This window comes from Rhipicephalus microplus, chromosome X (genome assembly GCF_043290135.1).
Source record: "Rhipicephalus microplus isolate Deutch F79 chromosome X, USDA_Rmic, whole genome shotgun sequence".
In the NCBI taxonomy this organism is placed as follows: Eukaryota; Metazoa; Arthropoda; class Arachnida; order Ixodida; family Ixodidae; genus Rhipicephalus; species Rhipicephalus microplus.
Window position 1 is genome coordinate 361,225,938 of NC_134710.1, and position 23,641 is coordinate 361,249,578.

At 45.8% G+C, this 23,641-nt stretch overlaps 1 protein-coding gene across 1 annotated transcript; it reads left to right on the forward strand.

Annotated features, from left to right (window-relative positions):
- The first annotated feature begins 243 nt into the window (after positions 1–243).
- Positions 244–22,302, forward strand: LOC119161106 (polyisoprenoid diphosphate/phosphate phosphohydrolase PLPP6). The gene is made up of 3 exons (XM_037413442.2): positions 244–600; positions 16,761–17,077; positions 21,780–22,302. The coding sequence occupies exons 1-3, from the start codon at positions 593–595 to the stop codon at positions 22,181–22,183; spliced, it is 729 nt and encodes a 242-aa protein (XP_037269339.2). The 5' UTR covers positions 244–592; the 3' UTR covers positions 22,184–22,302.
- Positions 22,303–23,641: the final 1,339 nt, after the last annotated feature.

Here is a 23,641-nt window from a genome sequence, read left to right on the forward strand (position 1 = left end):
CGAATCGCTAAATACGTGCTCGAATCTGTCACTACAATTCACGGTGTTTTTATTTACACTACCGTCTTTTGACCCGATCTGATCGATCTTGTTACTTAGAGGCACACAGCCCGCGTAGCCAGAACCGAAAAACGAAACGGAACCCAGCTGGAAATGCGCAGAGGCATCGCGGTGCGCATCGTGGGTTTGCCGACCGCCGACGTTGTGCCGGCGCGCACGCTGCTTGCTCGTGCTTCGTCTTTTGTTGCTGCTGCTTCGATAAAGGTTCACGTGGCATTCGCGCAGCTGTCGGTGCCAGGAGCAGAGGGGCATTATTTTTCGTCCTAGCTATACTGACTCGGCTGCCGTGAACCACGCCGTGCAACCAACCGCCGCAGCCGTCTTCTGCTATTTCCTCGACTGCGCAACGGCGTGGAGCCGACTGTGTCTACAGCGGACTGTGGCTTTCGTCAACCCGTGTTATGGCTTCGGTACGCTGTTTCGGAAGATAACTTGTCCTCCGATTTGCTCCTTTCCAACGCCGCTTTTGTTCCAAGCGAGCAGTCGCAGTTAAAGTGGACGCAACGCCCCGACGTTCAATTTCACCGGCATCATGAAACGGTAAGCGTCTGCTGTCGGTGGTATTTTTATTTGGTATGGATTCGTCTGAAATTCTTGCGCGCAGCTTGCACGTCTGCTTGTGTGTTGAACTACTTTCGCTGGAAACGTTCACTACACAATCGGAGTGGGCGTCGTTTGTCGCGTTTTCGTAGGATGGTTTTGTAAACGGCCGCTCCTATTTTCGAAGTCTGAAATAAACCTGCCGCGTAGCATAGGGGCCAATGCCAGTTAGTCTGCTTCACGAACGAGTTGAGCTGCTAAACCCGGAGTACGAGGGTTTGAATTCCAACCGCGGCGACCACGTTTCGATGTAAACGCACAACGCATAACACATGGTGCAGTTCGTTGCCCCTAGTTTCACGTCAAGAGCACACGAAAATATACTATCATTCTTATTTCTGGCCACGGAGAGGGTTCTTGCTAGAAAAAAAGGCTAAAATGTTAGTCGAATTGGATATTTATTATTGCAGAAATGTATTGGTCGTTAGTTTGTCTAACCATATACGCGTGCAAAGTTTTCGCAGCTTATAAAAAGTGCTACTTCACAGGCTATATTTCACCCTTCCCATTATTAGTCTGAATTTTAAGGCATCCGAAAAGCGCAGCATATGAGGCACTGGGTATAACAGTAACTTTAAAAAGCCAAAGTGGTCAAAATTAATCTGGAGTGTACAGCGCATGCCTCATAATAGGCGTCGGGTTGCTTTTTTTTCACTTTTTATTACTCCAGTGACCTAGTCTCTGCCTGTACACCTTCAGCATACATAATTTTGCATTTCAGGCGCTTCAAGTATTGTCGTGGTGTGCATTAAACAGTGGGGTCCGCATTCGCCATGCGTGCTCGGTTCGTAATACTCATGAGCTGTTCGCGATTGCACTGAGCTGTCCAATTGAACGTTGATGCCGCTGTATAGGCGCGCAGCGCTTGCATTTCTTCATTGAGGGACATAGGCATCTACCAATTATCTTCAAGTTACTCGGCCGCGTGCGACTTGGTATCGTTTATGCTTGCAAATTTCGCGTGTTTCGCCACCCCAATCGAGTTTCAACAAACCTCGGCTGCGTTTCCCGTGCCTTGGTATACGTTCCGTTGCCCTAACTGACCACCTGCATTACGTTGCCTGGCCAGCAATGTTTATTCTTTTAATATGAGCTCCGGCATTTCTCGCAGCGACGGAGAGAGAGAAACGCTCTATAGCGGCTGTCCCCCCACTGCTTGATACCATCACACGGCCTACTTACTATAAGAAGGAAAAAACAGCACTTTCTCTGTTGCTTCGCTCGTCTGGTTCTGTCTGTGCGCTGCACTGTTAACGTTTAACATGCCCTTTGCAGAGCATGCTCAGATTACACTTGGTGTTAGCGAACATACGTTAGTGCTTCTCTGTGTAGAAACGCGAATGCATTTCGCTTGCATGTGTTATCGTTAGTAATTCTTGCTTTGTATTTGAGTAAAATACTTTGCAACGCAATGATTGAATTTTTTTATCTCAAAGGAACGTAAAATATGCGAATACTTTTGCCAACAAACATATTCAAGGCACAATTGAGGCAGCTTCGGGAAGGTTCTAGTTGGACATGTTTTTGTTACGGCGACAATTAGTATTGGTTGGACGTTCCAATGGATAATATGAAAATAATCGAGGAGTCTCGAATCACCAGTGCCATGGCGCCACTGTTTCTCGACGCTGCCCACACATCCTCCTTGCAGCCTCTCCATAGCCTAGCGGTGTTCGATTTCCGGAGGTCATGCAAAGTCAATCTAAATAGGTCGCGAAAGTCGGAACGAAAAGTGGTCGAAAAGCTATTGCGACACTTATTCACAACTGCGTGACAATTGAAGCGCGATTATAGGTGAGGGGCGGACAAATAGCGAAACAAAAAAAAATTATTTACGCGTTCACTTTCAATAGTTTCAAATTTACTTGATACAAAAATTAGTAGATTACTTTAATGAACCTTTGGTCATTGTTATGTGGTTAAGCGCCCTTCTTTTTTGTTTGGTTTTAGAAACAGCGGGCACATGCAGGCAGCCTGGTAACATGGGTTAACGGATCTGGGGGCGTATCCAGGCATTACGCTATCAGAGCTTGTGTTTATATCGGCGTGTGCTTTTGGTTCGGCGCATTACCAGGTCAACGAGCTATCGCTCACTTTTCCGTGGTGGTTTCGTGCGTATACCTACAGAAGTTTACCTACTTTTTATGTGAATTACATAGCTCAGCTAGCTCACAGAATGTGTAGATAGCCGCCCCTGTGACTGCCGAGTGCTTTCGCAGGCGCACGGCCGGCGTTCCCTCACCTAAAATAATAAAAAAATATTAAGAATAAAAAACCTGGTGCTTCATTATTTTTTTGCACGAAATACACGTGTTATACGTAAGTATAAGTAGGCACACGCACACGTGGTCTTTTGACTACTTTTTTGACCGCTGGTTTGTGTGTTCACTTTTTTTCTCTTTTTTTCTCCCGGTTTGGACAATGGCATAAAAGCGCATCGGAGCCTACTGAATTTTGTCTGATAAAGATCGGTCATCGGTCTACGATGGAAACAATTTTTTAGAAGCGTATACTTATTTTACCATATATATATATATATATATATATATATATATATATATATATATATATATATATATATATATATATATATATATATATATATATATATATATATATATATATATATATATATATGACTGGTGCGCAACCTAGAATTTGAGTAACGACTTCTTCGGCGAGTTGGTTCATTCTTGCAGTAGATTGCAGCGAGCGCCAAATGAATATTTGAGACGGACAACCACCAGCTATCAACCGATTTTATTAGAAAGGCACATACATACATATATACATACATACATACATACATACGCATACACACACACACACACACACACACATATATATATATATATATATATATATATATATATATATATATATATATATATATATATATATATATATATATATATATATATATATATATATATATATATATATATTCTATTAGTGGCAGGTGCTCTAGCAATTTCTCAGTGGCATGCAACGTGATAGAGGGCCTCGGTATCCGCATGTCTCGCCCGATCTGTCAATAAAGTACACTTTCGCGCAACCTTCCATCCTTCCATTTCAATCTTGAAAGCATCTTAGTTTCTGATAGCAATGATGCGTAGCCGCACTACCTGCAATGCAAAGAAAGATTAGAACAGAGCGTCCCTCTCAGTGAAGCCTTATGATCTAATATTCTGCTATTCAAACACCGACCCGTCTGCCCGACATAGCATTCTTCGCAAGATAACGGTATATCATAGACTGCCTTTTTGTCACACCGAACTTGTCTGCTTCTCGTCCTTATTTCGCACTAAAGCTATCATAAAGATTATTTGAGTACGTGTCCTTAGATTTTCACGCGCACAGAGGCAGTATCTCGTGATTTCAGCGTAAAAGACTCGCGTGCAAAAAAAAAATTCTGCTGTTCATTGTTTCTAAAATTTTCGTCGCGAGTGAACATCTCACTCGAGTATCAGCAATTACTGCAAGTTTTCGAGAAGGAAATCATTCTGGTTTTGACTGCTCATGTTCTATTGTAAATATTCTGATTATTATTGTTGTATGTAAGCCGCCAATTTTTTTCGCATTTCTATGCGTAATATAAGCTCACGAACACTTGCACAAATATGTCCAAATGTGCGTTGCCCTCCCCCTCCCCGCAAAACATTTCTGGCTACGTTCCTCATAGTCGTAGTAAATTCCCCACGAACTTTCCTCGCTAGCTTTGGCTGATATTAGTTCCAAGATATCCTACAGTGAAAATCAACCGGACATCCCACAGATCGCCGCGCCTTTAGTGACTAAGGTACTGGGCTGGTGACCCGCAGGTGGCGGGATCGAATCCCGGCTGAGGCGGCTGCATTCCCGATGGAGGCGAAAATGCTGTAGGTCCGTGTGCTCGGATTTGGGTGCACGTTAAAGAACCCCAGGTGGTCGAAATTTCCAAAGCCATCCACTATGGCGCCTCGAATGGTGGTTTTGGGACGTTAAGCCCTGCATATCAATCAATTCATTATCAACGTGAGCACCACCAGTGGATGTGAGTAGACGCTACTCGGTATATGAGCGTGACTGAGTTCCGGCCCAGAGTTAGTGCCAGTAACGTCAAAGAATGTGAGAAACAAATGTTGCGAAGCTTATGCGTTAATGTAAGTGAAACGCGTTAGTATAACAGTGTATGTGAGTGTGAACAGACATGAGAACCATTGTGAGTAGATTTGAGTGAGCACCTATACACGTCAATATATACACGCGAGTATGAACGTGAATGAGTACACCTTTGAGTCGAATTTGACGTGACTAACAAGCTTGTGATGTTAATCTACTGTCCCTGAATTCTTTACCTGTCTTGAATATTGGTCATGCGTGGATGTCCAGTCCAGAGTGCCCAGTCGTAGGCAGTAAGAGAACCATGCACAAGTGATTTTTTTTTTCATAGATGCTTCACATTTAAAAGTATGCAACGGCAATTGCGTATAATGACAGCTCGGAGTTGACAAACATTGAATAGCTGAGGGTGCTGCGACAGCTGCATTTTGTTCTAATGATTTATGGTGTACTGTTGAACAGAGCTACACATAAATACAAATCCGAGAGAAAGTAATTATATTAGTGTTGGACTCAATATTCTGAGTTCGGCCCATCTCGCCTCTTGTGCGATTTCTCCCTGGGTGGAGAAATCTGCGGCTCTGAACTAAAGTTTTTTTTTTTTCGTACTTGAAGTAAACCGCCGAAACCTTTTTAGGCGCGTGGCAGAACTCTCTTCCGTACCTGTGGGACTGGGCGTCTTGCCTATATATATATATATAATATATGTGTGTGTGTGTGTGTGTGTGTGTGTGTGTGTGTGTGTGTGTGTGTGTGTGTGTGTGTGTGTGTGTGTGTGTGTGTGTGTGTGTGTGTGTGTGTGTGTGTGTGTGTGTGTGTGTGTGTGTGTGTGTGTGTGTGTGTGTGTGTGCGCGCGCCTTGGCGCAGGCATGCCAATATAGTGCCAATATAGCCTAGCGGCCGCGAAATCTGTGTCTACGCAGCAGTGCGCCTGCCCTCCGGAACCAACACCGGCACCAAGAACTGCCGCGAAGTAGGAGGTGGTGGTGAAAAACATTTATTAATATATTTACATTGCAAGGTACGGGCAATGCGTGTCTGCAGGGCCTGCCTTTCACAAACACAAGGAGGGATCCCTAGTCCCTGCAGCTGCGGCGGCGGCTCGGGATCTAGCCACCAATGCCTGGTTGGCTTGGAGGTCAGAAAAGCTGAGCAGGACAGCTTCCCAGTCCTCTCGCGTGAGGTGGGTAGGTGGGATTTGAAGGGCATGCCCGCACCATGTGATAGGTGTCACAAGATTCCTCCGCACAGTGCGGGCACGTGCCCGAAAAGGTAAATATTTTAGTACTGCCGGGCACAGTACAGTATTGGTGAAGAAGCTGGAGTTCACGCAGCAGATGGGGAGTTCGTTCCGCTCAGGAAGTGCCTTGATGCGTGCGCGTGTTTACTCCAAGGGAGCGAACGCTTGACCACCATTCGACCGTCTTGAAACTTTAGTGGAGGCCGTGTTGGAACAACACGAGCAGCGATATCGTAACAAGTAGAAGCTGTGAGTCCGATGTCACCGGATACTCAAGACCGCGCACAATGCGGTGGCGGTCGAGCTATGATACCCTTCGGTATATCCGAGACATTTAATGCATACTGTCTTTCCGGTGAAATGGAAGAGGATGTGCTAAGGCTGGCCGATTCCACATCGATTGCACTAAAACATGTAAATAAGAAACGATTCGGCCTCTCGCGTGGCCTCATTTTTTATAACGCAACTCGGCAAAACCACTTCGCAGTGCTCCCCCTTAACGTCGTAGCTAAAACACACACGCACAGCTTTCATGTTCTCATATTCTCCGTTAGTTTTATTTTATTTAGTTTTGTTTTGCCTGTGGATCGCCTGTAATATGTAAGAAAGGTCAAGGTAGTTAAGGTGCTTTGCGTTTCTTGTGTTCGGAATCTGGCGTTCGGGACATTGTGACGTGATGAGAAATGAGTGAAGCGGAAATGAACGATCAACTTTTGATGCGCAGTTGTGCAGGGTACGGTATACAGTAACCCAGTTGAGCGCACTCATTGCCAGCAAAAAATAAATTCAAATTTTCACTAAGCGCTTAACGTATAGCTTGTCCTTTGTGCCCTTCTGCGCTACAGCGCTGATAAGCGGCGGACCGATATTCTTTTTCCGTTTGTGTGTCGTCGGTTATCGGTTCTCGACAGTCAAGATTCACGGCCGTCGGGCGCGTGTTGTTCGGACGTTGCAGACATGAGCGTGCAATGATGCAAAGGCTATGCGATGAAACCTAATTGGGCACTGCGTGCGACGTTTAGAGTGAACTGTACTAGCTGCGCAAGCATCAGAAAAAGATGGGAGACAGGAAAAAGCGGTGCTCTTTCCTGTCTGCCCTCTTTTTTTTTCTTTCTGCTTGCGCAGCAAGTCGAGTTTCGAAGTATCAACCAACTGGTTTGCAATTTCTTTCCAATTTCCATACTTCGTATGGTCGGCTAAACAAGTTGTTCTGGTTCTAGCTTTATATCTGAGGAACTCAACTGTACCGTATTTGTAGTGAAATTTTTCTTCCTCATAAAGGTGCTTGTGGTTTTTAGTCTGGAAATTTTTGACCCTGCTGCTTATTTTACTTGCTTCTGGTTTAGTACCTCATTCCAGACTAGGACACAAAATTAAATGTACTCTTTCTCTGAAACCAAAACCTGTATGACCGGGAAATTTCGCGCGCCTATTTAACCTAACTAATTTACACGCACCTTTTGAAACAGGCCCCTACGTTTATCTCGCCAGAAAAAAAAAAAGACCTTCCTTGTCACTTTCCGTGAGGAAGACTTTAGATTAAATTTTATTTTTCCTATTGATAACCTAAGTAAGCAAAACAGCTTTAATAATCATATGGTGGTTTTGGAACGTTAAACCCCACATATCAATCAATCAAAAGCGTGATTTTGTTTAAAGACACGTGCTAACCTAATTACTCAATTTGCACATCATTATTTATGCTGAAAAAGCGTTTTGGCGGAAAAAATTGTAATCCAAGCGTGTGAAAATCGTAGGAGGTGAATATGATCAGCCCATCTCGCCATAGTTAATATAAAGAATGCATAACACGCTGAAACTTTGATGGGGAAGAGCTCGCGCATACGTGAAGAGGCCTGGTCGTTGGCGCCATCTATTAGGAGCTTGCAGCCCTCCTATACACTCTTGCCAATGCCTGAATTAGCTCCTCAGAGTGTGTATTACCTTTCTTTCAATGAAATTTTAAAATCGATTTTTTTTTTTGTCCATTGAAGCTGTACGGGTCAGTGGCACTCGACTTCTGCTCGTCTGTGATATGCGAGTAAATACGTGAGAACAAATAAGCAGGCGAAATTTTAGCGCTAGACGTCGAGCACTCATTTTATAATTAAATATATTTTAAACACTGGAGTGACCTGAGAGTCCGGCAACACTGAATCACTCGTGAGGCGTGACGTAACAAGCTGCTTGCTTTACGAGCGTCCGCATTCATGCGCATGACTTTTTTTTTTCGTGGTGATCTGCGCGTGCAGTCGAGCTATTTCAGCATTCTTCAGCCAGGGCTTTTGAATTGAACGATTTTCAGTGATCGAAAACGTCTCCAGAGGCCCCGCTACATCAAGCATTAGACGCAACACACGCCATGTCAAAATGGTGTTCGCCGGTGGTGGGTGGTCTTTATAGCCGATGACTATAGGACTCATTACAGCGGCGATCTATGTATAGGGCTCATTTCGCTCTGAAATGTTGTTTCGTAGTGCATTTTTTAAGGTATATAGAGGCACAAAAGACGTAACTTTTATTTTTCGCCAAAACCCGCAAATTGTTCGGTGACCTTGTCACGGCCTCCTAGAGAAACTGAATTCGAGCAAAACAATTTTTGGCGTATTACTAAAGCACTATATCACAACCCCGAAAAACCCACTCCTACCGCGAGATGACGCTATAGAAAACACGGGAAAAAAATTGCAGGTGGAGACGCCACCTTGACATTCCTGCACCAAATACCGTTACGTCATAAATTTTGAAGGAATCTACTGGGTCCTACGTAGCTTCTGATCGATAAAATTGAACTACATTGTCATCTGTGGGTGCCATTGACCCTAGCATACGAAGTTTCAGAAAATTTCATCTGCCCCGCCGCGGTGGTCTAGTGACTAAAGTACTCGGCTGCTGAACCGCAGGTCGCGGGAAGGAATCCCGGCTGCGGCGGCTGCATTTTCGATGGAGGGGAAAATGCTGTAGGACCGTGTGCTCTGATGTGGGTGCACGTTAAAAAACCCCAGGTGGTCGAAAGTTTTGGTGCCCACCACTACGACGTCTCTCGTAATCAAATGGTGGTTTTGGGACGTTAAGCCCAACATATCAGAAAATTTCATCCAGCCAATGTCGCGAAAATACGAAAAATGATTCTGAAATTTGTTACGTCGCGCACCAAGATTTCGGCGCGAAATTTAAACATGAAATTTCAAACTAGATTTTCTCCGCTAAAGAGCATGTGATAGGAAAACGTGTGACGTTAGAGTCCACATATACGGCATGCAGTTTATCAATCTACACCAAATCATTGTTTCTCTTTAGTGTCCCTTTGAAGTTCGAATGCTGAACGCCTCTTATAACTCCAATGTCCGCTTAGTTCATGTCGAGTCTTGCACTGCCTGAATGGACGATGCTAGTTTTTGTAGTCTTTCTCAATAAAAGCAATACTTCTGAGAAAAACGAGCCTAAAGACAGGCGAAAAAGACAACTTGCCGGCGCCGGGGACAAGGTTCGCGATACACGCGGCGGAAGCATGTGTCTACAGTGCACGGTATAGGAAAACATCAAGTGCTCGAGGAGTATTCCTGCCATGGAACAATTTTCATTTCGTCTGTCCGCGCTTACCTTTTTGAAAAATGGGTACTCGCCACTTTTCCTTTCCATAATGATTATATCACGCCGATTACGCGCTGGCCGTTCGTGACCGGAAATTGACTGAGAGCTGTGGTAACGCAAGGAAAGCACACGAGCTAGATGACAATCTTAGTTCCGTGGTAGAAATACTCCGCAGATGTTTTTTTTTTCTTGACGCGTAATTCCAACAGTTCCTTTATAGTCCACAACTGTATTCCAAGCAGGGTGTTTATAATCAATTTCATGTTATTTTTAATAAATAAAAACTTTGGCAAATCCCACGTTAAGTGGTAATGCGAATCAATGATATGCGAAGCACGAATGAGAAAGCTTGCTACGTCGCTCTAAAATCAGCGCAACGTTAGAAGGCGTACGTAAATTATAAGCCGTTTGTTGCTTCCATGTCATGATTATCATGTTTGGACATGTAATTTACTTTTGTCGTCTACTCACGTCACGTGATACCTAACTTGGTATATGTGGAGCTAGCAATACAGCCGCGAGCGTGCTTTGAGCGTGGCATGTAGTGATGTTTTACATGACACGCATGCCTTCATAATTGTGTTTGGACGTGTCGTTTACCTTCGTCATCTATTCACGTCACGCGGTAGCAAATTTATTATGTGTGGAGCTAGCGAAACAACTGCGAGCGAACTATTAGCGAGGTATGTTGTCATGTTCTTACATGATACGCATGTCATGATTATCATGTTCGCACCAGTCATACACCTTCGTCAGTCATTGACGTCACCTAACACCATATTCAGTATATGTGGAACAAGCGAAACGACCACAAGCGTACTGTGAGCGTAGCATGTAGTCGTATTTTACGATTAAAACATAACTTGTTGTGGGACTAGTTAGTACAACATCTCAAAAAATGAATTCGAGCGCAAACACACACACGCACACGTGTTTCATTTCATTTCACTTTATTTGCAATTCCAACATGATAGTTCAAAAAACTGTTTGGACCCATAGCCAAAGGCTAGAATAGGGTCCAATATGCGATACAAAATTGCACAGTATCCAAACGATAGCTCAAGGCAACAATAGCACATGTAGCAAAACAATAGAACAATGCCTGGGCGCGTGCTCGTGTCTGTGGGGGGGGGGGGGGGGGGGCGTTGTGTCATGTATTTCCGATCGAATTAATTTTTTTAGATGTTGTACATGACCCGCTTGACACGATTACTATGTTGGGACGTGTCATTTACCGTCGCCGTCCGTTCGCGTCACGTAATACCAAATAGGGTACATGTGACGCTAGCGAAACCGCCGCGAGCGCATCATGAGCGTGGCATGTAGTCATGTTCTTACATGACACGCATCTCATGGTTACCATGTTTGCACCAGTCGTGTAGCTTCGTCATGTATTCACGTCCCGTAATACCAAATTTGGTATATGTGAAGCGAGAGAAACGAGCGCGAGCGCATCATGAGCGTGGCGTGTAATCATCACTTACATGACATGCATGTCAATATTTGCATGTTAGGACCTGTCACTTATGTTCGCCATGCAGTCGTGTCATACCGTACCAGTTTTGCAACATGTTATGCGAACGAAACCACCGCAAGAGCAGTAAGACCATGAAATGTAAATCATGACATTCCTGACATACATGTCAAGATTTTCATGTTAGGACTAGTGGCAACTGTATTCCAAGCAGGGTATTTATAATCTCAGTGTATTTCATTTTACTTTCAATGAATAACATTCTCAGTGGGTTGCAAGTGAGCCCTTGTGCTGCACTTGAGCGAACAGCAGTGTTCGATAGCTGTTATCATTTCTTCGAAGCACGCATCACTTCAGTACTGCATGCTTGGCTTTTTTTTTTTTGTTTTGACAAGGATCATAATTTGTATGACTTAACATGCTGACATTTTCTATGTTTTTCTCCCAACCATCTGATTATGTTGCACTTTGTTGTGGTGGTAATGTCCGCCCTTCCTTTCAATTCACCCCAATCCATTTCAATTCACTCAAAATTATCAAATTAATTGCGCTATATATACTCTGTGTTTTTTTTCCTGACTGAACACATTTTGTTCACCACAGTCACAAATGAAACGTCTGTCATATCAGTATATATATATATATATATATATATATATATATATATATATATATATATATATATATATATATATATAGTGTGTCTTACTGTTTGTCGCGCTGCAGTTTTATTAACCCCCATTCGTTAACATAGGGAAGGCGACCCTCCACGGTGGTCTAGTGATTATGCTTGCATAACGGGGGGTCGCGGGATCGAACCCCGGCGGCCGCGTTTCGATGACGGCAACGAAATGATAGAGGCTTAGATTTAAGTGTATGTTAAGGTAGACCACATGGCCAAACTTGCAGAGCCCTCCACTACGGCGTCATTCAAAACTACAGCGAGGTTTAGGGACGTCAACCTGCAAGAATTTCTCGAAAGGATATGCCCCCCCCCCCCCCTACCAAAGAGCTTCACTTCGAGATGTATTGTTTATACTCCACCCGGGTTCATTTTGTGGTGCTGAAACAAAATGCCAGAAATAAGTATATATAATACTTAAGAACTGCCCGACGGGTAGCAAACAAAGTCGCAGCTTTGCCGCAAAGGCGAAGTAATGAATGCGATATCAACAAATTGAAGCATCACCATGGAGAAGAATGACGAGCAGATTGAAGCGCACCCCGCGTTGCTCACGCACAAATGACGCACAAAATGTACTCACAAATACAGATGAACGCGAATAAGTGACGCAGTTGTTACTTCGCTGTGTCTGGAAAGCGCGCGAGACTGTTGCGAGGGCAATAACCTTTGTGTGCCCGGTAACTACAACAGAATTGTTCCGGTGAGAGCCCAAGGCGTACGACTCTCCCCACTTCTAAAGTCCATTAATATAGAGAAAGTACCAACACTCTCCTCTATTACCTCTCCAAAGTGTCCAACCCTCCTCTCCAAAGTGTCCAAAACCTTATCTATATCCTCTCCCGAACGGCCACCGTGCGGGCGCTGGCCCTACAACACTCCTCGCGCTACTGTCATATCAAGAATGTTATGTCACGCTGATAACACGCGCGATGCTCGTGGCGGCCCGAGAGGTGAGAGGCGGCCGAGGAGGGTGCGCGGTGCGGCGGCTCGGCTAAAAAGATTTTTTTTTTAATATCAAGGGACTTTACCCACTGCGAAATTCCCCCTCACCCTCTGTGGGGCAAAGTACGCGTGGGAGAGCGCGCGTCTGCGCGTCGTGACAATCTGGCGATGTGTGCTCATTGCGCCATCTGACTGGTAATGCTGAAAACATGATAGTTACCCCAAGATGGGCCTCACCAGTGGGACTCGCTCTCTGGATTTCGTGCCGACCGGTTTTGCCCTCGCGATCTCCGACGACAGCGCAGCTATGGCTGACTGGGCTCGCCCTATGCCATCTCCTGACGCTGACAAGAGCTCTCGCCGAGTGGTGCCCCGTCCTCGAACTCCTGCGACCGTGTCCATCTTTCATATCTTCTCTTTACTTTCATCTCTCACTGGCCCTGCGCCTCGCTCTCTCCTTCCCCTATATCTATACCTTTTAATCCTCTCATTTTAATCCGCCCCGCCGTGGAGGTCTAGTGGCTAAGGTACTTGGCTGCTGACTCGTAGGTCGTGGGATCGATTCACGGCTGCAGCGGCTTCACTTTCGATGGAGGCAAAAATGCTGTAGGCCCGTGTGCTCAGATTTGGGTGCACGTTAAAGAACCCCAGGTGGTCAAAATTTCCGGAGCCCTCCACTACAGCGTCTCTCATAATCATGTGGTGGTTTTGGGACGTTAAACCCCACATATCAATCAATTATCCTTTTAATCCCTCCTTTACCCCCACCCCTCGTGAGCTACTGTTGAGGTGTCCTCCCCCTGAGAGACAATTACGGGGCTCACTTTTCTATTTTCATTTAAAATCACTCCCCCTCACCAGCGGTAACTGGTATAGGTATAAATACCTTGGCGTTTCAACGTTGAAGAAGGTGCTCCTTGGCTCAGTGGCTAATGCTACACACTAACAAGCAAGAGGTCGGACGTTCGATTCCGCGCGCCGGAGTCTTTTTCTTGATTATTTTACTTTCTTTCCGTTTTCATATATACAGATACGTATGCATATAAGGTGAATGACGGCGGTCATCAAAGCCGACGACGGCGGCAAAATCCACCAAGAGTGTCCATATAATGGCTATCGCAATAAAAAGAACAGTTGTCACGACTTGGTTGCGTACCTGGCAGACTTGCTTCACACACGACTGTAAACGGCACGATGCGTCACCGCGTGTCGTGGTGTCATGACCGCTGCGCACGCTTTCCCGCCACGTAGGTCGAGAAAATACCAACACTCTCCTCCATTACCTCTCCAAAGTGTCCAACCCTCCTCGCCAAAGTGTCCAAAACCTTATCTATATCCTCTCCCGAACGGCCACCGTGCGGGCGCTGGCCCTACAACACGCCTCGCGCTACTGTCATATCAAGAATGTTATGCCGCCACGTAGGTCGAATTAGCTGTAGAGTGCATGAACGCCCATACACAATGTTCTGTTGCAAAAAAAAGTTTGCATAAAAATGTTGCTACGGTTAAACTTGGCCCCCTTTGTAATGGAGAACTCTGCACGCACGCCTCTGCCGCTGAGCGAAGAGACCCAACGGAAGCGCTGTCTGCATTGCGCGAACCCGCTATCCTACACCGGGCTGTTTGGCTGCGCCTCCTCTTTTTCTTCCGTTGACGTCTGAAAGACTGCAATAGCGGAACCTAGCTACCGGGCTGTACATGAAAAAAAAAAAAAACAGGAGTGCGTTGAATACAATGAAGAGCGTCTGCCTTTCTCTTTTTTTATATATACAAGCGTGCTCGGTGCGTGTCAGCTGGCAAACACAGAAGGCGATTGTTGGAAACTGGTCGCTTGCATGCACGTTACGCCTAGCGGCGCTGCCGCCATCCGCGTTGCGTTCGGTTCGCGTGTGCACATAAACGTTGGCGGTGATAATAGGCTATAGCATTTACGAACCATGCCTGCTTTGAGGCCTTGGCCTTTAGGTAGTGCTAAACGCGACGTCGCTGGTTCAATTCTCAACTACGGTGGTGATATTCGGAGGAATACGGAGTAAAACGGCAAAAATGCCTGCGTGCTTGTACAAATTACAAACTGGTGGAAGTTTAAGGCTGTTAGGCCGTAGCAGCTCTCTGGCCCAATCAGAGTTAACAATAGGAGGAATTCCGCATTGCTCAAATTAGTACCAGAATTGTACGAGAATAGTTACGCATTGTTAATTTGTAACGTGCGTAACTGGGCCAATACGTGACAACTGGACCTCATAGACATATTCGTAGAAACGTGTAGTTGCGACCAGTGTTCTTGTTCTGCTTTTCACTTGCTGCTCAGAAGAAGAAATGATGTGTGGCTTAACCGTGTGTTGCGAAACCGTATGCATGGTCGTTTCCTGTGTTTGCAAATAATATTGGTAACTTACTTTTTTTTATTAGCGAAAAAAGAAAATCATACAGCAGGGTTACACTTCGCAAAGAGACAGACTATGGTGGTCTGTTTCCTTGCTATATAAATTATTGCACCACGCCATCACGGTACATGAACGGCTTCCTAGATAGTGGTTGGTGCGACTGCTCTATTTAGAAGGCGTGCGCTCCTTCGTCGCGTTGGCGAGTTCAGAGTGTGGACGCGGTATCGAACTCGTGACTCACGGAATAACGCGTGGACGTCACGGTCGCGCACACGCACAGGTACTGGTGATTTAGCGGCATAAGAGGGAAATGCACTAGCGTTACCTTCATTGCCAACATAAGCCTATATAGTGTTGATACTGCATGCGAGTTAATACGGTACGCCAGTCCCATGCAGAAAGGTCGGCCTTGCGCAGATTCCACTATCCGCTATTTCCCTCCAATGCGCCCTTATAGGAGGCCACTGTTTCGATCGTATTGTATACGCGTAAAAAGTAAACTTTCCTTTCTACCTGTGATATTGTATGTTAACGTATTTCTTACGGTAATAAGCTCTTACGAATTACCCCGCTGGTTGTGCACAGCTAACTTGGGTCAGGGTTTATCCCCCATCGGGATGTTGGGGATGTGCTTCCGTGGCTTTGGTGTATGTACACGAGAACATAAGTACGTATACGAGAAAAAAAAGTAAGCTTTTGAGCTTTTCCTAAGGAATACATATAGCTTGAGCTGTGTGCATTGCAGCCGGTGTGTGAACTATCGACCCGTTCGGCTCAGTCGTGTCCTGCATTGGCGCTGCCAGGAGGCCGGGGCGTTCATATTCCTCACGCCCTCACCGATATTTTTACACTTTGTACGCAACGCTTACGAACACGTGAAAGAGCATACTTAATGCGGGGTTGGCCACCCCATTCTCCGAAGAAAAATTCCTGCGTGTCAATTATCAATAAACTCCAGCTCTCTTTCCTGTCCTTGTTTCGTGCTTCCGTAGTTATGCTGCAACTACTACTAGGTTGCGTTGTTCGTGTTTTTCAGTGCATGTTGAGGAGCTGGTCAAATGCATCTGAAACCACAATGAATAAAAATTCCGACAGTGCGATAAGGTAGAAATCTTGAGTGTATAGCTTGTAAGGCTTGTATTTAAACTTCTTAAGAGGAAAGTTCATGTCTCTAACCAGTGTGAACATGTGGTAGTTTATTAGAAGACGCACTTCCACGTTTGATGAGAGTTGGCTCTGTTTTACTATACGGTTGATCAGTGTTTTATCATGCATCAGAATACCTCCAGCTCGAAATTAACCAGCGCAGCTGCATGTAATAAATGCCTTTGTTATTTGGACGGTACAACCACGTTAAAGAACCCCAGGTGGTCAAAATTTCCGGAGCCCTCCACTACGGCGTCTCTCATAATCATATGGTGGTTTTGGGACGTTAAACCTCACAAATCAATCAATTGGACGGTAGAACATTGCTTTTGTATATGTGAATAGCCGCAGTCAATTTTTATATAGCGACTGACTAGACATCACATCATGTTGTAGACGTCGTTTTTTTTTTCCTTGTGCTCCATATCTAAGCTGTATACCGTTTGTATGAACACAACGTCTTTCTGCAACTATTGTGCGTACCATTCCGTTTTCTATTCGACCCACACTCCTGTCTTTTTTTTCCTTCAGAGTCAATGAGAAGATGGCGTCCGACGACGACCGACTTCGCGCCGACGAAGACTTCGATTCTCTGAAAAAGGACTTGCCCCCGCCGGGCTGGAAGCGTAATCGGGTGCTGCTTGTCATGCGGGGAGTGGATGAGGTTATATCTTCGCACCTCTTTCTGGCGGCTACGGAGTCATCGCCGCTCGCCAAGTACCGCCGCATGCTGACCATGTTTGAGATGTCCGCCCACTTCGCCATATGGTTCGGTGGCCTCATTTTCCTCATGTGGTTCTTCTCCATTGACTTGGCACTGAGGACGTTCCTCTTCAACGTATTCCTTGGTACGTGTTTTTTTTTTTTCTTTAGAGCGAAAGTTGTTACGAGATCACAGCAGGGCTCGTTTTTGGCGCCGCCGGTGTCCGTAACCTTTATCGCGGGAGATAAGCAAAAAAAAACAAGGTAAATAAAAAAAACGCAAAAACACACTGGGATGTGAACCCGGGTCCGCTGTTTGCCAGTCCAGTATTCTACTACAGAGCTATACGCTGGTCCGGTGCTTGAAACTCCATCGCAAATTGAGACCCTAGGCGGGCTTTATGTCGAGAAAAAATTCGTGTTAATATCAGTAATAAAGCGTTCCAGAACAGCAAAGGAACAACCAGGCGTCACACCGTGTGAATTGCGTAAAGAGCGGGTCGTCAAATGCTCTGACCCCATTAGAAAAGCCTCGGGGCATATTTCCTTGTCGTCGTCAGCCACAACGTCAAAAAGTTACGCTAATTCTTTGCAAGCGTGCAGCGGGTACTACGCTTCTCTAAACAGTGGCATAGTGAATGCATCCGTATTACACGAAAATTACGCTGATTTATGGCGTAGTGGCTACGATGCAAGTATGCCTTTAGCAATTACTCAAAGCATGTTCAAAAAAGCTCTAGGAAGGCCGCACTTCTAGGTTTTTCTGTGACTGCTGCGCGATATGTGCAGGTCTGGCAGTTTTTTTTTTTTTTTAGCTACGAACAGCATCCCATGTCGTAACCGCATGCACAGTGTAACAATGGACCCTGGCATCACCGTGAGCTCGAAGGCTGGATACAGTTTTCTTTCTTGACTTCCCTTTCGTCTTTGCGGACCATATCTCCTCCTCGCCAATCGCTTCTTTGTTAGTGCATGTGAATACTGCGTCAGTACTGATATGGCGCTGCTAAGGGCGCGGGTTCAATTCCCGGCCACGGTGGCGAAATTTCTATAGAGGCGAAATGCGAAGAACATTCGTGTGCTTAGTTTAGATGCACCTTAAAAAACCACGCGTTGTTTAAATCATCCGGAATACTTCACTGTGCGCTCTCCCATATCCCCGGTCGCTTGGAGACATTAAACTCCATAAACACGCTTCTCGTAACCAACCAAGGATCGTTAAAATGTCCATGTTTAACCGCAACTGACACCAACATATTCATTACCGTCATGTGGCGCTTGTTCGGGTATTTTTTATACTACGCTAATTTAGTTAAGGTCAATTATGCAACATATTTAGTTCCCGGCTGCGGCGGCTGCATTTCCGATGGAGGCGGAAATGTTGTAGGCCCGTGTACTCAGATTTGGGTGCACGTTAAAGAACCCCAGGTGGTCAAAATTTCCGGAGCCCTCCACTACGGCGTCTCTCATAATCAAATGGTGGTTTTGGGACGTTAAACCCCACAAATCAATCAATCAATGCAACATATTTAGTGTTCATTATAGGGAAATTAATCTGCAGAAAACGAAAGTAATGTACAACAACCTTGAAGAGAGCAGCGCTTTGAGATAGGTAATAGTCCACTTGAAGTTGTAAAAGACTGTCCTTTTAGTGCGGGTAATAACCGCGGAGCCGAACCACGAGATTGAAGTAACTAGAAGAATAGGAATGAGGTGGAGCACATTTGGCAAATGCTCTCAAATATGACAGGTAGATTGCCACTATCCCTCAAGAGGAAGGTATATAACAGCTGTATCCTGCCGGTACTTAGCTACGGAGCAGAAACATGGAGACTTACAATGAGGGTTCAGCTTAAATTGAGGACGACGCAGCCAGCAATGGAAAAAAAAAATGGTAGGTGTAACCTTAAGAGACACGAAGAGAGCAGGGTGGATTAGGGAACACGCGGGGTTTAAGGATATAGTAGTTGCGATCAAGAAGAGGAAATGGACATAGGCCGGGCATGTAGCGCGTAGACAGGACAATCGCTGGTCATTAAGGGTAACTAACTGGATTCCTAGAGAAGGCAAGAGGGTTAGGGGGAGACAGATGGTTAGGGATGGGCAGATGAGATCAAGAAGTTTGCGGGTATAAATTGGCAGCTGCAATCACAGGACCGAGTTAACTGGCGGAACATGGGAGGGGCCTTTGTCCTGCAGTGGACGTAGTCAGGCTCATGATTATGATGATGATGATGATGATGAGGATGACGATAGGGCCAAGTGTGTTTCGTTACGTTGTAGACAGCATTCCACAATGACTGATCACTTTTTTTCCCTGGCAACGGTGCGAGCGGCTTGTGCATTTTTTTTTCTGTGTCTAAATTAAAAAGATGCTGAACTTCCGCGCTGTTGGATGATAGCAGTGCTGGCGAAATACCACCATCGGTTTGAAACTGCCATATATTACCAGCAACGCGTATCTCTTTGGAGCGTTGGCACCCTCTTTCCGTTATTTCGGCACTCGGCTAGCGCTACTCGGAGTGGTGCGTGCTGTAAGCCTGGTAGCAGCGTGGGAACGAAAAAAATTAAACAATCTCCCTCTGAAGGGAACCATGTGTGTATGCAAAGTAGCTGGGAGATTGTTCGCTTGAGTGGGCGATGGTGTACTTCATTCAGAGCTTGTGCTGGCGCCAACGCTGACATTGGCGGCGGCGTCGATGTTGGCGCTCTTCGCGGCGTTGCGCATGAGAAATGGAGGCGCGCGCGCTCCGTGATTAATTAATTTATTTATTTATTTATTTATTTATTTATTTATTAAATACAATGCTTTCGGTCTGATCTTCAGAGACCTTTGGCGCAGGCGTGGGTGCAAGGGAATACAAAAAAGATGACAATAAACACATATGAAGCATTGTATACCGCGGAACTACCATGGCGCCCCAGCAGAGTATGCAGCTGTCGCACCATGCAGCTGTCGTGCGCGCCGCTCCGTTGAGTAGAGGATTCCGTAAGGAGAATGACTGATCGCTTGATGTGCGCTCGAACGTTGCGAGCAGTGGAGAAAGTGAAGCGAGAGATGACATGCGGCGACAGGCTAGGGAGAGAGTGACGTCAACTCGCACGCATTGCGAGGGCAGGCGTGACCTACTTGGCACCGGCCCAACACCTGCAGCCAGGGGAACGCGGCGCGGACGGAGGGACAGCGTTACACAAGCTAGTCGGAGCTGCTTTGCATCTAGTTAACCTGACAGCTTCGGACGACCAGTGGTATGGTAGACGCTCACGCGCAATGGTCGTCCTTGGCGTGCTTTTAGCTGTGGCGATGAAGACCGACACCTGACGTTTCCGAGGCATCCGTGGTTCTGGTATCCAATCGTGATTGATCAGCTTTTGCCTGTAGCCCGATTTCAAGGTTGACTTGCCGTCGTTCGCCTAAAGTAGTCTAAAGAAGCACTCGCTGTTCGCATACTTTAAACGCAAGGTTCGCAGGGGAAGCGTGGGTTGTGCGCGTGAAATGCTGAAAATTAATGCTCTATCTTAGAATATTTGATTGGACCGTCGGACGTGTCTGTGCTACTACACACCTAATGTTATCTGCGTTTCCTTTCACTGATGTCAAAAAAAAAAAACTTCTATGCCCTGTAGCATTTGTTATGCCGCCTCCATGAATGCTACCGATAAGGTATTTATTTTTTTGAAAACCAAGGTTCTACAACTCCGTGCATCTTCGGAAAGCAGTCTAGAACGCTCCCCATAAATCTTGCGTACGTGAAGGCACCATAAAGTTGATAGACATGGTATCCGCTCCACTTGTTGACCTCGTCGTCAGCGTCCCTATTTGACTTGACGTTGCGTGTAATCCAAATATCGAGTATATACATGAACCATGCTGGCGCTATCACCGTCCTCAGAACAAGGCCAGTGGCAAATTTTTACGAATAAAAATTGAGAGTGTTGCAGTGCGTCACTAATACAAGCCATACCTTTCTAGCACGATGTCAATTGGCACTGCATTCATCACCATTATAGTCGGACATGTATATATCGATAATTCCTCGTCAATTGCTTAAAGCGCTTACTGTGCGTTATCGAACAATTAAGTTTGGTTTACCGTAAGATCGCGTTACAGAGTTCTAAACACAAACGAAACCTTAAGAGATTAAGACTGGTGGTGATTCGCGCGCCAAGCACAAGCTGTAGGAAGTCAGGTGAAGTTCTTTTTTTCTTTTGCTCGCTTCTCCGGTTTCAACTTCATCGTGACTGCTGCACAGCTTTACGTTTCTGTTGATAGACCACGCACACTAGTTTTGAAAGCGATACACGTAAGCGCTTCAGCGAGCTCTGTTTGGGTTTGCACACGCTTTGTGATGTGGCTCTTCTGCGACGCTTTCTAGCAGCACCTCTACATACCGCTTCTTCCCTGTTCGCTTGCGGTTTCTGTGTAATAGCTTGCTGTATATGTAGCAGTCGTATTAATTCTTGCAATGACGCAAAAGAAAACGGCACATAAGCATACGGGGTTTTATACGCTCGTCGGAGACCTGAGGTCTGCACCTGAGGTTCGCAATACTCATATCTTGTGCAAAAGAACTTGCACATCATATAAGCATATGAGCGATAATGAAGTAGAAATAGTCACACAATCAAGAAATGGCGTGCGTTCGTTATGTAAGTGCACCTCTTGTAAAATTCACAAATCATATAACATGACCAATAACAAAGCAGTATACTTTTCTCTTACAAAAGCAACAAATGGCGCATTGTCTTTATTTGTATGATAATGTCGCAGCAGCCGCGCGCTTACTCGCTCATTTGGTCACTTAGCAACTCCCGATTGCGACCGAATTCTCAAATCTTCCACCGCAGCTCTCTTGATCGACGTCGTGCTGGTGGCGGTGCTCAAGGCCGTGGCGCGCCGCCGCCGACCCGGCGTGAGCCGGGAGCAGTACGAGCGCGAGCCCCTCTCGTCCAACCTGAGCTTCCCTTCGGGCTTCACCTCGCGCGCCTTTCTGGTCACCCTGATCGTGGTCAAGCACAGCCACTTGTTCCCGCTCTTCAAGCTGCCCTTCCTGGTGTGGTGCATCGCCGTCGCCATCTGCAAGCTCCTCATGGGCAGGCAGTTCCTGGGGGACTCCTTGGCGGGTGCCATATTAGGCTACATCGAGTACCACTGGATCGTCAACCCACTGTGGCTGTCCGAGGGCGCTGCCTCCTTCTTCTTCAACACCTTCAACGCCCTCGAAGAGCCCACGTACGACTCGATGCTGTGATGATTATTGTGTGGTGCAACTTTGTATTAGATAAACTGGACATTCCTTTTTTTTTTCTTACTCGGTGTGTGGGTGTGTTCGTGTGTGTTCTTCGTGTTAATGAAGCACGTGTGATTCAACGGCGTCCTTTTATTTGTCTGCACCGAATGTTCCTAGTGAATTCGCGCTGCTTAACTCACCAGTCGTGTCTCAACTCTGTGCACGCATTCGCGGTAGCTTTCATAAGGCAGTGGTCCTACGCTATTCCTACGGGCTCGAGGATTACGAATTAACTTACTCCCACGATTAAATTTGTCTCTCAGATTCAGTAATTAGGTGACCCCCGCAACGAGCAGTGCGCATTGTTGGGTATTTTGTGTAATAAATGGGCACTACGGGGGAGCGCCTGTATGGTCCACACTCGCATTTCATAGCAAACAGGTGCTCTCTCGTCAGCGTACCTAATCCTTGCTAGCATAGCTGCTAATTAAGGTGCTGCTAAGCTCGAGGACGCGGGCTCTATTCCTGGCCTCCGCAGCCGCGTTGTGGTGTGGGTTATAATATTGTTCTCATTGATTTGGTGAGGGAATCGAACATTGCATTGCCAACGCAGCATTAAGCGCAAAGCACATCTTAAACCACGGTACTTTGATCGTTTGTGCGCTTGTATACATACATGCAAAACAAACATTTCGAAGGCTAATCTCTCCCTATCGAAAAGAATTTCTGGTGACGCAATTGATTTCTGCGTCTATCCACTTTCGTCTGGGTGCTCTCGTGGTCGTTCACTTAACTATGAGGTAAATCGAATATGACTGACGAGAATTACAGGCATGTTGCATACATCGTAAAACTGCCACAGTCACATAAGGTGCATACCCACATACCGTGTGCGAAATTGCCGGCGCACCACCTGCCGCCATTGGTGCACGAGTATACGCCACGTGGTTCCGTCTAAATAGAGCTGCAGGAACAGGGAAAATAGAAAATGTGATATTCTTAGGACACACCTCACGGCTTGTACAAAAAAAGGCTTACTTTTGATATGGTTGGTCATCTTAATGTGTCAGAGAAACGCTTACGTGCTGCAATGACCCAACACCACGCGGTGCAATTCGTAAGTAAATGTACTGCATTAACGGGTGCCTGTTACATCATTTGAGGAGCCAGTGCCTGTGTAACACGTACTGACGTTGCAGTATTGGTAGTACGCTTTATGACAACGCGATAAACATTACAGACTATGTATTCCTATGGCTCTGGAAGCTATAGTTTATAGAATTCTGCTTGCAGTGTGGACGAGCACCGATATATTGGTGGTCGTGCCCACTTTTACAATAAATTAGTAGTAGAATTGAACCGTTTTTCAGTGCTTTCAAAGGATTGGCCAAAACTCTTGAGCTCGCTCAAGGTATACTCGATGGTTTTTCTGATCAATATATCGCCGAAAGCGCAGTTGGCAAAACAAAAACCCTAACC